The 15,135-nt window shown below is 34.4% G+C and overlaps 1 protein-coding gene across 1 annotated transcript; it reads right to left on the bottom strand.

Moving 5' to 3' along the window:
- LOC109235627 lies at positions 260–5,055 on the bottom strand. The gene is made up of 5 exons (XM_019401804.1): positions 4,254–5,055; positions 3,028–3,180; positions 1,002–1,097; positions 769–921; positions 260–648 (listed from the first exon to the last, which is right to left on the bottom strand). Exons 1-5 carry the CDS (start codon positions 4,782–4,784, stop codon positions 514–516), a joined length of 1,068 nt encoding a protein of 355 aa, XP_019257349.1. The 5' UTR covers positions 4,785–5,055; the 3' UTR covers positions 260–513.

The following is a 15,135-nucleotide window of genomic DNA, read 5'->3' as shown; positions in this document are numbered from 1 at the left end:
GATCAACAAGCTTTCGCTATATGCGGAGTCCGAGGAAGGTACGGACCACAAAAGCGTTGATCACAAGTAACTAATCTTAACTTTTGTAGAAGGTATTTTAGTTACCAATTTGTAACAATACACTAACTTTATATGCCATTAAGCTGTTTTGCCCTTAAATCAAAACTATCTTCAAAATTCAGAAAATAATTCACAATACTGAAGGAATTTGTCACCATAACATTTTTTTGTTTTGTTTTGAGAATGGTAACATAAAACATGACAATAAAATTGCAATCACATATCTGCAACACATGTAAGAATTCATATCTGGTTGGTTTTTGTATGATTGAAGCATTATAATTAAAAGACAAGCAGAAGATTGTGTTTCAAGCTGTCCCATGACTGCTGTCCAAACAAAAGAGCCACTATCTTCAGGAAACACTTGGGAAAGAACCACATAAATGGAATTTCTCGCATGCATAAAAGCTATACAAAAACAACAGGTTCATGAGGTGAAAAATTCTTCGAAAACTAGCTATCAGGTATGGCTGCAGATTTACAAACAGGACAGCTATTTTTGTGCAGAAGCCACTGTTTTATGCAATGAATATGATAGAAGTGTCCACAACCCAGCTTCCCCATCTCATCTTCAGCCTCGTATTCTTCCTGTTTTTTGAAAAGCAGAAAAGTACAGTTTTAGTTATTAGAGCAATCAACTTTTCTTTAAAATAAAGTTCCGAGACTAAGCACAAACGCAAATTTCCAGAGTTTTTACTAAGCACAAACCTGACAGATGCTACACTTTTTTTCCATTTCTGTGCGAAGATGAGATAAATTATTCAAAAAGAAGGGCTTAGTTCTTCTGACACATCGAGTTATCTCAGCTTCTCTCAATCCTGTGCTCACATATCCAATTCTATCACCGAGTTCCAGCAATTCCTGTTAGCAAAGGGTACTTGTCGTTAGTAAAAAGATGGGAGTTACAAGGACAGACAGATCTGCGCAAATGAATGACTTGCCTCATATGACATGTTATCCACATCAAGTCTCCAGCTCCGGTATCGATCAAGACCATTTGTTCTTCCCCCCATAAGACTATTCTGAAGCATCACAATCTGCAAATAGACTCCAGTTAGTCACGCCACCAATTCATACATTATGTTGGAATATAAGGTGGGCTATTCATAAATACATAAGGCACAAAGACATTAAGCTCACCTCATAATATATTGAAACTCCAATCTATCATAACAAAATAATAAAGAGGGGTTTACAGGTGCCAAAAGATAATTCTAGAGTCAATCCTACTAAATGCTTTCACACCCTAACTATGAACTTGGCCACCTAGATAACATAAAGGCTAGCACCTAATCACATAGATATTCCAAAAGTCACATGAATTATATCAAAATGCATGCATGCACTTAGCAAGTCTAGAATATTCAAAATTATGTTTCTAACACAATAAACACTTGAAGATTCATTCCCACTTTAAATGTTAACTTATCAAAAAAATAAAGAGATCCATTTCGGCTGTGCTATGGCACCACGCAGAATTTAATAGATAGCAGTGACTGAAAGCTCGTCTAATAGTACTAAATTGAAAGGTTTATATATGATTATATGGTAAATAACTGATAGAACCGACAAACGACATGATGCAATTCCCATAGGATGGGTACTTGCTATGTGCTGTCAATAACGAACAAGCTTAAGGCATTGTTAACCTAGATTGCCACTATTGCTTCAGCAGCATTACTCATCAGCGACTTATTTGCAAGAACATTGACACTTTCAGGTTAGGTTACTTCAAATTTATACATGTTCTCCGGCATCTCTATCAAGTCTATTCATGTTTTCCTTAGAAAAGAACATTACAATGGCATTGTAAATTAACAAGACAATATTTTGCTCCGTCTTATAGTATCTCAAAATCATATTTTTGTGATTGGCAGCCATCAAACCAGCAAGCATATACCTTAGATTTACTTTGCTACTTCATTTCAGAAGTCAGGTTCAACAGAATCAATCACTCTGATTACCAATGTAATGTGTTTCCAACAGACATTATTGCCTTTATGTTGTAGAGGGGAAGGAGTAGAAGACATTCATGTCAACACACTTGAAAACATCACTAACAAATTTTACCACTGCAAAAACCTTTATTTTTATTTCTCTTTGGAACTAAATGAGGGCTAGCATAAGAAACTTGAGAAAGAAATTTGGCCGCCATAGTTTGCAGTTTTGAGGTTGCTATGGAAGCATAACGGATTCACTGAAAATCTCATGTTGTTATCAGCTTTTCAAGACATTTTAAGAGTTCAACATCACCAGGAACATCAATTAAGCCAATGCCACTAAATTTTTCGATAGCTAAGCAAACAATATCCCATGATTAGTCATTCTGCATTAATTGGTAAACTATGAAGAAAAGGGTTGCAACAAGCTACTTTCAAGATGATCAAGCAAATTAAGGCTATTAAAAGAAAAGGAATCCGGTTAAGTGATGATGCTTCACGAAAGTGCAAAAGCTAATTGATTCTACTACAGCTAAATCTCATAAGTTGAGGATTTAACTTCGACAGCATTCGCCAAGCATGTTCAAGAGTATCAACTCAGTCTTGTGATGCAATGAGCTTGACCATTTCCTTGGAGGCTAAGCATGGCCCCTCATGGTTCAAATTAGATTATGCATGGCACCGAAAACTAAGGGTCATTCTCAACACAATGGCAGTTCCCCCAAGCACCCAAAAAAAAAGGAATCCAAAAAAGGCCTCAGTCACCGAACTGAACATGTAAAGCCTCTATACTGAACTGCTTCAGTCGGTTGTTTTCTAGCAATGATCTAGACAAAACTGTGCACAAATGGCTAAAAACATTTGATAATAATGAAAATGATAAATTATAAATCCAAGTACAGGAGAAAACATAATTTCACTAAGGTATCAAGATAGGAGTAATGAATCTTCTTGAGAAAAAGCAAAGCAGCAGCAGATAGATAGCTAGTTATCAGTAAATTAGGAAGTAAAGCATGTATGGACAAACCTCTGCAAGCCCTTCAGGAAAACCATAGTGAGAATCGCGATGACGCCTAAATCCAAACCAATTTGCTCGAGAGCTTTGCATTTCCAGAGTTTCAGTATCAAGGAAAGGATCGTCTTCTGGTCTCGACATTCTTCGCACAGAAGATGAAGATCGCTGTGGAAAAAGGAAATGAAATTATAGGATATTCTTCAATTTATTTACACGTAAACCTTGTACTCAACATTCACCATCTATACATTTAAATGCAGATAAATATAAAAGTTACTCTAAAATTCACAATGATGAGAAAACAAATAAAGGACAGTTTTAACAGTTCCAAACCCACAAGGCAGAAAACGACAAGAGTAGAATAGACAAACACAATACGATGAGAGATTTGAACAGCAAATATCATAAGTTTGATGGATCTTGTAGCTTAGACGATTCAACAACTTGAATTATTTGCTGAAAGATGATTTTTACGTGACAGAACCAACATGGATAGTGACTATGGACATTGTAAATGGCTAGGTGGGGAAAAGATGCCCTTCCTTTGACAGACAAGCATTGTAAGAAACCATCTTCTTGCACGAATATCCTGTTTAGACCTAGTTTTACTGTATTGATTAGCCAACACACAACACCAAAGAGTGGCTTAATCCATGACATTTAACTTGGCTTAAGACACTTGACTTAACAGTTCAAGGGCACATCCAAAACCAAACAATCAGTTTCCTCATTAGTTGTGCAGTATGAAACCAAGACCAGTGAGTAGAATAAAATATAAAGGAAGCAAATGATATCGTCATGGATGTGAGAAAACAATGACAACAACAACATCAACTGTGCCTCAAACCAAACCAGTTGGGGTCACTATATGAATTCTCAATAACTATTCCGCTTCATTTGGACCCGTTTAATTCCATGGATGATAGGAAACGATTCGCTAGTCCCTCCAATTCCATTTTACGGTCAAATCAGCATATTTCAGAGTCTTGTCAATTCCAGCAAAGATAATTTAAGCTTTTTAAATAAAATTCACATTATTTGCAAACGACATACTCCTAAAAAGTACAATTATAAGTGGCACCAGTTATAGTTCACAATATTTAAGTAATATTAAAAGAAGCATATCATAGTTAAAAGAAACTGTCAGTAGTAACAGTTGCATAAAAACATGAGGAGCAACTCACAAGAAACAATATCTGCCATAAATATTTTTTTTTTTAAAAAATACAGAATAATACCTCCCTGGGAGTAATCTTCTCAATATCAACTCTGCCTCTAGCAGAAAGGGGCCGCCTAGTTGAAACGAGAACATCAACAGAAGCAGCATCAGTAGTTAATCCAATTCCAGGACCACACCAAACATCAGTAGGAGCAGCCAAACATGAGGAGGGGCAGTTATTATCAATAATGGAAGAATCTCTACCAACAAAATTAAGGGTCTTATTTTTCTTCTTCTTTTTGACTTTTTTGGAGGATTCCCAGTCAGCTGAAGTCCTAATAATAGCAGAAGGCAGCGAAACTTGTTGTGATGTAGCTGCCTTGCAACTCAATCCCTTAAATGATGTAAACTTCTTCTTCTTCTTCTTTTTACTGAAGATTTTTGTTGTTGGACTGGTGGGTGAAAAGGGTGTGTGAAGGAGAGAAGAAATGGTGGATTTTGAGGAGCGAGTTGATGGGTTAATAGAATACATGGGGTCAGTTTCTGAGATGGGTTTTTGTTTCTTTTGGTTTCTGGGATTTGTGTTTCTTGTTTGGTTTGATATAGGCATGGCGGTTAGAAAGAACTGTGCAGAAAAATGGCCGAACAAAAACAGTAATGAAAGAATATGATTTTATATTTATTGTAAATAAATAGTGATTGATTGTAGAGAGAGAATTGAGAGAAAAGAATACTAAGATGAAACAGAGCTGAAAGGATTGAAATGTGGAGACCTGAGACCAAGAGAAGAGCGTGTCAGATAGGAGTAGCAGATTCTGCCAGAGAACGCCAATATAAAATTAAAAAAATATCCCACTTGTTCCAAATTTCCACCGTGGATTGCATTCTTTTTTCTTCTTTTTTTGCATATATATTTTATATTAGTAAGTTTTTAATATCTAGAAAAATATAGTTCATGGGAGTTTTGGAATAAACGGATAGTACAAGTAGGTAATCAATACAAAAAGAAAAATTAGGAGGATTTTATGTTGAGTTAAATAGCCATGTGTAGTGCCACAGGACACTTTTTTTAGTTAATTAGAAGGGTATATCAGACGCATCTCTAAGAATTCAACGGATTTTTTTTTAAATATATAGAGAAATATAATCTGGGGGATATTGGGGACACTAGATAGTTTAAGCAGATAACCAGCAAAAACGTGATAGTTTAGGGAGGTTTTAGGGTATTTACTCTTTAGTTTTACAAATAAAAGATTTAAAAATAATAAACAAGTGTGATGACCCAAAAAGTCATCACTTGTTTTTAAATTAAATTCTGTGTTTCGAGGCCTTAAAAACCTCTTTCAGCATCACCTCGATTTGCGTGCGCAGTCCGGGCGTGTAGCCGGAAGTCTATATGTGAAAATCTGTGAAAAATGATAAAATTTGGCTTTAAAATGAATTAGGTTGACTTCGGCCAATATTTTGGGTAAACGGATCCGGACCCGTGATTTGACGGTCCCGAAGGGTCCGTAGGAAAATATGGGACTTGGGCGTATGTCCGGAATCGAATACCGAGTCCCAAACCCAAGAAATGAATTTTTGAAAGAAATTGTGTTCTGAAAAATATAAAGGTTTTTGAAAGTGAAATGTTATGTGAAACCTGTGGTATCGTGCCCGTATTATGGTTCCGGAGCCCGGTACAGGTTCAATATAATTATATGTGTTGTCGATAAAATTTGGTAAGAAACGGACTTGAAACGACGTGAATCGGATAGTTATTGAGAAAATTGGAAATTTGAAGTCTTGAGAAAGTTTCATGATTTTGACGCTAAATTCATAGTTGTTGATGTTATTTTAGTGATTTGAATGCACGAGCGAGTCCGTATGATGTTTTTAGGGTGGTATGCATGTTTGGTTTGGAGCCCCGAGGGCTCGGGTGAGTTTTGGATAGGCCACGGGGTGAAATTTTGGACTTAAGGAATTGCAGGCCTGCAGGCTTCGCATTTGCCAACCTCCCTTCGGAATTCCCAGCTCGCATTTCCCAACCTCCCTTCGCAATTCCCAGCTCGCATTTCCCAACTTACCTTCGCAATTTCCAGTTCGCATTTCCCAACCTCCCTTCGCAATTCCCATAACTGCAGCCTGCAACTTTTTATACTTAGGCGAAAAACAACCCTTTTTCACATCTTTTCAAAACAAAAACTCCCTAGAGCAATTTTCCAAGAACAACTCTTCTTCCAAATCGATTATAAGTCAATTTTTACTAGTTTCCTTCAATCATTAATATTTTTTAACATGATTTCAACTCAAAATCAATGATTTTCATGGGAAAAATTGGGTGTTTTGGGTAGAACCTAGGTTTTTCAAAAAAAGAGGATTTGGACCTCGATTTGAGGTCCGATTTCAAAGCAAATTATATATTTGAGTTCATAGGTGAATGGGTAGTCGGATTTTGGTTCGAACCTCGGGTTTTGACCATGTGGGCCCGGGGCTGATTTTTGACTTTTTTGGGAAAAGCTTTAGAAACCTTATTTTCATGCATTTAGAAATTGTTGATACCAAGTGTTTATGGATTGGATACAAGTTCCTTATTGTTTCACTATGAATTTTAAGTTCTCCTTATGCCTTTATTCTTGACTTACTGTTGATACGGATATACCCCGCAGCATGTGCCCCCTCCCATCTTTACTTGTTTATTTTTGTTTTATTTTCCGCTGTATATTATATAACTGCACAGGTTTATTTGGTAGTCTGGTCCTAGCCTCGTCACTACTTCGCCGAGGTTAGGCTAGGCACTTACCAACACATAGGGTCGGTTGTGCTGATACTACACTCTGCACTATTTTGTGCAGATCCCAGTGCTGTAGATTTCGGACCGCAGTGAGGTTTCAGCTTCCTACTTACCAGGCGACCCGAGGTAGTTCTGCAGGCGTCCGCAGGCCTTGGCGTCACCCTCCATCTATTTTCCTGCTTCTCTTATGTAGTTCTTGAGACAGTATTTGTTATTTCTTTCAGACCCTTATTTGTGGTATACTTAGACAGTCTGTGAAGTTATGACACCAAATCTTGAGTGGTTTTGTTTGGGATGGTAGTATCAGTATTGTTAAGTTTGAAATTTATTTCTTCCGCTAGTATTAAATTTCTTTGACTACCTGTCATTTCTTTCATTTCGGCCATCTTACTCTCTAATTGTTATTTATGATGTTTTTGTATGGCTTCTCGATATTGCGCTTGTTTTCTCTTCATTAATATGGTATTTATATTTCTCTTAGCCGAGGGTATATTGGAAACAACCCTCTATCTTTACAAGGTAGGGCTTAAGTTGCGTACATACTACTCTTAAACTCTATTATGTGGGATTATACTGGATTTGTTGTTGTTTTTATTAAAAGTAGCATAGTAGTGTTATACTTTGGTGGGTTTGGTACGGTTTGGTGGGACACTTGGTTTGTCTTATGGTTGGCTGTTTGGGCGATTAATTCGCTGAAGTTGCCATGAAAAGTTTCGGTGTCAACTTTGGAATTTGCAAATTTCCCTTTTGCTTTACTTTATCGCTTTCTAAAGTGAGAGGAGAAACAAATTATTATCAGGAAAAAGCATCAAATTCGCTTTCTATTTCAAATGGAAAATTATATCTTTCGCTGGAATTTTGTCTAATATTACTCTTTTCGTTTAAAAATTTATATTTGCCTTTCAATCTAACAAAGTTTTAATCTGAAAATAATTTTAAATCATAACAAAAAATTAAGGGATAAATTGAACCTTCGTTAATTTTATGCGAAAGCTTCACTAATAACAAAGACAAATACAAAATAATTTACTAACGACAAGAATATAAATAATTAAAAAAGCAACAAAACAGAATTAAGATGTGTTTCCCTATTATCAATAGTATGAGTTTCACTTCTTTTTTTCTTGTCATGTTTTCTTTAGAACTCTATGTATTAGCTTATACAATTTTTTATATCATCAAGTTATAATGACTTCTTACTATCATAAGTAATTTTTCTGTAATCTTGTTTTGCTAATCCAAATTACAGTAAATAAACTATTATAACTAGTTAAATATATTAATAGTATAATTTTTGTTATATTATCAGAGTATATAAATTAGTTGTGCCAGCGCAAAAAAAAAAGAAGGAACAACAACAGCCTTGTCTTTTTTCCTTTTTTCTTTTTGTTTCTATTTTCATTCATATTTATCTTGTTCTTCTTTTCCTTTCTTATTAGTGAACTTGTCTCAGTGTGAATTGGACATTTAACAAATGGTTAAAGGACATTTATATTGCGTAAAATGGAGAATAGCACCGAATCGAGGCTTTGCTTCAAGGCATATATATATATATATATATATATATATATATATATATATATATATATATATATATTTTGGTATTATTAATTTCTTATTTAATATAATATTTTTCAACATACATATATTAGTTATATGTACCTTATTCAGTACTTATTCTTATATATAGCAAATCATGGCACTAACAATACTATGATTTCTAACACATGAATAAGCGTTAGCAATGCCATTAGCAATGCATGTTATTTTTAATATACTAAAGCAAATAATGAATAAAAAATAATTCTAGCATAACTAATCTCAACATTACCGGTACACCATATTCAGTGTATTCTGATACACCCTACCAAACGACTCCTTAAACTTCTCATTATAAATATATTATGATATTCAACGGAATCTTAGTTTTTCTTTTTCTTTTGGGGGTGACACCCTTAGTTAAATATATAATGAAATTTGGCATAATGAGTTTGTCTAACCACGAGGTCAACATTCGCCAGTGCATAGGGATTATTAAACTATCATATCTTTTTGCGTCATATTTAGACTTCCCAACTACTCCAAAATTAACAGATTTTAAACCATCATGTGATGAACAATTAAAAACCATAATCTATTTTTTACCCCAAAAAATGTCTTCACTGGAAAGCATCGTTGTGTTTCCAAGTTTCCAATTCAATAATTAAAAAATAATAATAATTTTTTTTAACAAAGACATTAGTGTTGTGTTCTAGACATTAGTGTTGCGGTAAAGAAAGAATTTCTCTTGATTATGATTCTATCTTCCATTAAATCTAGGTTTCTCCTAATTTCTCCTTATTCACATGTTGATTACTTGAAAACAAAGAAAAAAGAAGAATCAGTAAAAAAAAATTATCGAGAAAGTCATTATGGGTTCTTGATAATGGTTGATAAATCATAATATTATGATGGCAAATTGAGTTATTTTGTTGGCGAGGTAGGAAACCATTAATGGAGTTTGAAATGCTATTTATGACATTATCATCACTTGCCTTCTCGAAATACTACCAAAATTTATGCTTTTTCTAGACTTTCATTCACAATTAGCATTATATTCCATAATATTCATTAATCATTATTATACCCAAGTCTCAACAACTCTTACAACTTAATAATGCATAGAGATTTTAAATCCCTGTCTTCATTACCTATGTCTCCAAAACCAGTTTATTTTAATACTCCCTCCGTGTCAAATTATCTGTCGTAATTTCAAAAAATAGTTATCTCAAATTGTTTGTTATTTTAGAGGTTCAAGATAAATTAAATTATACTTTTCCTATTTTACCCTCAATAGTAATTGTTCTTGAAACTGGAGATAGCACATAAATAGAGTAAATATTCAATGAAGATAGACATGAATAAGGGTAAAATAGTCTAAAGTCCTTCATACTTAATATTTCTAAAGAGGCGTGTAAAAAATTAAAGAAACATGACAGACAATTTGAGACGGATGAAATAAGCATATTTAATGTGATCATTAATCAACAGAATAAACTTTTGATATCGGATGTCTCAACGACCAGAATCTACATCTCATGAAGGAGGAGTTAGAATTTAAACTTTATGAATTGTGTACTGGCTAACGAATTTATAATTCGTCTTATTTTCTCAAGCCGCCCCTGAGTCTGCTGAGAGATAAGAAGTACTCAATCCGTCCCGATTTACGTGAAGGTGTTTGAATTTCGAGAGTCAAACGAATCCTTCTTTGATTGCGATTCTTTCACATACCTTTTAAATATTTTAAATTATTAATTATTGTAATTAATACTAGTACTTTTTACGTACTTTTTAAATATGTAAATTTTATCTAAAAAAAGTTAAAGATTTTATGTCCAAAGCACAATCTTAAGAAGCTTCATTCTCAACAAGTGAAAAGTGTCGAATAAATTAAGCTCCCGTTTGGTTATAGATTTTGGCTTCATTTTTTTTTTTAAAAACATTGTTTGTTTATAAAATATGATCATGTTTTGAGGAAAATAATTTCAGAAAATTTCAAGTTCCAAAAAACTAGTTTAAGGCAGTTTCCCGGTGAAAATTTATCTTCAACTCACAATACTTCATCTTTTCTTTAAATAAAATGCATGTCCAAACATAATTTTAACTTTTAATAAATTATTTTTTAACACAATTTCAAAATTTTATTTTTTAAATTCCAATCAAATTTATGTCCAAACGATAGCTTAAACACAGGAAGTACTTACTACACTAGTAAGTTTTGGTGTATTCTGCAGTGTGATCCTTATTCTTGCAAAGCAAATTCTTATGTCCAAAAATTAGTGGTTTTTTTTCTTTTTTTTAGGTTGGTCTAAATCTTTGGTTAACTTAGTGGGCGTTTGGACATAAGAACTGTAAAATTTCAAATAAAGGTGAAAAAAAATTTCAAATGAAAATGGTATTTGAAATTTAGAGTTGTGTTTGGACATGAATATGATTTTGGATTATTTTTGAAATTTTATGAGTGATTTGAGTAAAAATTTTGAAAAACAGTTTTTTGAGTTTTAAACTATTTCCAAAAAGAAGAAAAAAAATTTAGAAAAAAGAAAAAATTTCTTATGTCCAAACGGGCTCTTAGTTGTGAAAACTGACCAGGAAGGTTTGAAACTTGAAAGTGACTAGAGTGCTTTATTTATTAAATCGCTAAATATGAAATTACAAAAAGAAGAGAAGCTGATTGGTTCTTTTCTTTATGGTACAAAGTCTGATTCATCAGGTACAATTCCTGACATTTACTTTTTGACTTTCGTCTTTTCTTTGCTTTCCTTCTGCCCCTTCATTATTCCCCAACTTATGTTTAATTATGTATACAATTTAATATTTGCTCGAGCTCTGTGTTAAATGTATTTTAATTGGCATATTAGTACAAGTACAAAGTTAAGTCAATGACTAGCTATAACAAAGGACAAACCCTTTTCCATGCAAGCATTAAGAAATCGAGAAAAGCTTGATTAGGTTTCGCTGATGGCGTGTTTCTATAGTTCTAGGCCAGACTTGAATTTATTTATTTTCAACTTTAATATTTCAAATTAAATTGTCTGATTATACATGTATCTAAAATCGCTATCAAATTCTTTTAGTTTATAAGTTCATAGGTACAGTTACATAATACATATGTTGATAGAAGATAACATGTATTCATCATAAACTTCCATTCCTAGTAGCTTGCGACAGAAATTTTAATTTTTTTAAAATGTATCGTTTGTCGTAAACATAATTGCATTTACTAATTACTAAATTCACATGCATTACTACAAAAGTAGGGGTGCACGTAATGATCCAGGAAAACCACTAACTGAAAAATTCTTGATCCACCTCTAATTTGATTCAAACTTTCTTAATTCTTTTTGTAGTATATTAAATTTGTGATAATGCACATTGGTGTGTTTTCAATATATATGGACTTTGAATGGGAGCTATTAATAAGTTATAGTCTGTTCGGCCAAGTTTCTCCAATTCTAGAAGCATCTTTTTTCAAAGTTGAAGTATTTGGCTAAATTTTTGGAAGAAAAAAAAAAGTGTTTTTCAGGAGAACCATAGGCAGTTTTGGAGAAGCCGAAAAAAGTAGCTTCTCTCCAAAAATACTTTTTTGAAAAGCATTTTTGAGAAAAATACATTTAGAAACAGTTTTTAAAAGCTTGGCAAAACACTATTTGCTGGTCAGAAGTGCTTTTCAAATTAATTAGCCAAATACAAAATATTTCTCACCAAAAGTACTTTTGAGAAAAAACACTTCTCAAAATAAGGTGATTTTTGGAGCTTGGCCAATCAGGCTATTTAGTCTTCTTGATTGTGTTATGTATCTGTATTGCTGTAAATAAATTAAATAATAATCTTTCTGAAAACAGAAACAGAAAGTTAGTAGAAATTAAATTCCGAAAACAGTAAACTTCTTCAAAATAAATTCTGAAAATGGTATAGGAACAAATCGAGCCCACTGAATACACAGTGTGTCCTTAAGGAAATTATTTTCCTCAAGTACCCGAGGTTCTGGAATATATCCTCCCAGGATAGAACGATTTAACTCACCGGAGTATTGGTACCAAAAACGCCGATGAACAGCGAACCACTCGAAGGCTGCAAAACACACTGGAATTTTTGTGCAGAAGAAGAAGAAGATTATCAGAAAATTTCGTAAGTAAATATTCTAGGATTTGAAGGTGTATTTATAGCCAATTTCGGTGCTGTTTCTGAAAAGGTTTGCAACCTTTCAGAACAGCCATAGCTGTTGGAACAGGTGTGACACTGTTTCAGAACAGCCATGGCTGTTGAAAATATTGCGGAAAAATTTAAAACAGATTTAAAATAATTCGGGAAAGAAAAATGGGCCGGACCGGACCGGGTCGCAGGTCATGGGTTATTCCGGATTGAATTTTCTTTAATTAATTTAATTAATTAATCAAATATTTGAAAAGAATTTTGTCCAAAAAGATTAATCAATCAATCGATCTTTGACAAATCCAAATCCGAAGCCGAAGCCGAAGTCGAGCCGAGCGAGCGATGACGACGACGGCACGAGGCTTGCCTTCTTCTTAGCTCTTTAAGAGCTAAAAGATGAGCTTCTCTTTATATACACAAAGATTTTCTTTCTTTCTACCAATGAGGGATAAAGTGCATTAGTGAACTCATTCGAAATTTCACTTCCCTCCATTTCTTTTCCCACCATTTTCCATTCACACTTCTTTTGTTATTAAACAACAAAATCCAACAATCCCCCACATGAATGGGGAATGGCTATAAACTTAAAGGAATGCACGGACGTGTGTGTGTTTTACATGCAAGAATTAATTGCATCTGGATAAGTAGGTTTCCCTTTGAACTTTCCGTAGTGAACTTATATCGGATATACTCGGTCAATCGGTAGATTTGATATCTTTGAACTGTCGAGCTTTGTTGTATACCTAGACAACATAAGTCACACAATCAATCCTTAACCATCTATGGTTCTCACGGTTGTGTTCGTTTCAGCCATGAACACCGCCTGGTTTCATGAGTGCTTAGAGAATGGGCCTTTACTTTCATTCTCCTTAAAGCGGCTTACACTTCACACTCACATAGGTGATTCCTAAACGTGTAATCCTAAAGACACACTATCTGGTCATATCCTGCCAGACTTAGCAAATCATTAAAAAGCTTTAAGCTTTATTGACTCATCAAAAAGCCTTAATGCTTTACCTCATTTTTGAACATTGTCTTCATCACGAGAATTGGTTGAGTTAGTTGACAATGTTGAACCGTCATTCATAACTTTGTTTGATCTCTTTGAACCTAACTCTTGGGATCTCCCGTCTGCTAGGTAGAGTTACCGCCATGATGACTTGTCCTAGGCCTTTAACCCCATTCCCTTTGATGATCTTTCAACCGCCTCTCTAGATAGGCCTTTTGTAAGTGGATCCGACACGTTATCTCTTGACTTTACGTAGTCAATTGTGATAACACCACTAGAGAGTAGTTGTCTAATAGTATTGTGTCTCTATCAAATATGACGAGATTTCCCGTTATACATAACGCTCCCTGCCCTACCTATTGCCGCTTGACTATCACAATGTATACATATAGGTGCCAAAGGTTTGGGCCAAAATGGAATATCTTCCAAGAAATTCCGGAGCCATTCAGCTTCTTCACCGGCCTTATCTAAAGCTATGAATTCAGATTTCATTGTAGAACGGGCGATGCACGTTTGTTTGGATGATTTCCAAGACACTGCTCCACCCCCAATTGTGAAAACACATCCACTCGTGGATTTGATTTCAGATGATCCGGTGATCCAATTTGCATCACTATATCCCTCGATCACGGAAGGATATTTGTTATAATGCAAAGCATAATTTTGGGTATGTCTCAGATACCCCAAAACTCGTTTTTTGCCATCCAATGTATTTGATTGGGATTACTTGTAAACCAACTCAGTTTGCTAATAGCACATGCTATATCTGGTCGCGTACAATTCATGATATACATCAAACTTCCCAATACTCTTGCATAGTCCAGTTGTGAGTCACTTTCACCTTCATTCTTTTGAAGTGCATAACTCACGTCAATTGGAGTCTTGGCCATTTTGAAATCCAAATACTTGAACTTGTCAAGTACCTTTTCAATGTAGTGAGACTGTGATAATGCTAGACCTTGTGGAGTCTTGCGAATTCTGATTCCTAAGATCACATCAGCAACTCCTAAGTCTTTCATGTCGAATTCGCTAGCCAACATGTTCTTTGTAGCATTTATATCTGCCATACTTTTCCTTATTATAAACATGTCATCAACATATAAACAAACAATGACTTCATGACCTGGAGTATTTTTAATGTAAACACATTTGTCACACTCGTTAATTTTAAATCCATTTGCCAACATTGTTTGGTCAAATTTTGCATACCATTGTTTGGGTACTTGTTTAAGTCCATAAAGCGACTTAACAAGTTTGCACACTTTCTTTTCTTTACCATGAACCACAAAACCCTCAGGTTGTTCCATGTAAATCTCTTCCTCCAGTTCTCCATTTAGGAAAGCTGTTTTAACATCCATTTGATGGATTTCAAGACCATACACGGCCGCTAGTGCCACTAACACCCTAATAGATGTTATCCTTGTTACTGGCGAGTAAGTGTCAAAGTAATCAAGGCCTTCCTTTTGTCTATAACCTTTGATAACA

Source organism: Nicotiana attenuata, chromosome 12 (assembly GCF_001879085.1).
Source record: "Nicotiana attenuata strain UT chromosome 12, NIATTr2, whole genome shotgun sequence".
Lineage (NCBI taxonomy): Eukaryota > Viridiplantae > Streptophyta > Magnoliopsida > Solanales > Solanaceae > Nicotiana > Nicotiana attenuata.
Note: the sequence above shows the minus strand (reverse complement) of the source record. Positions and strands in the feature narration are given on the sequence as shown.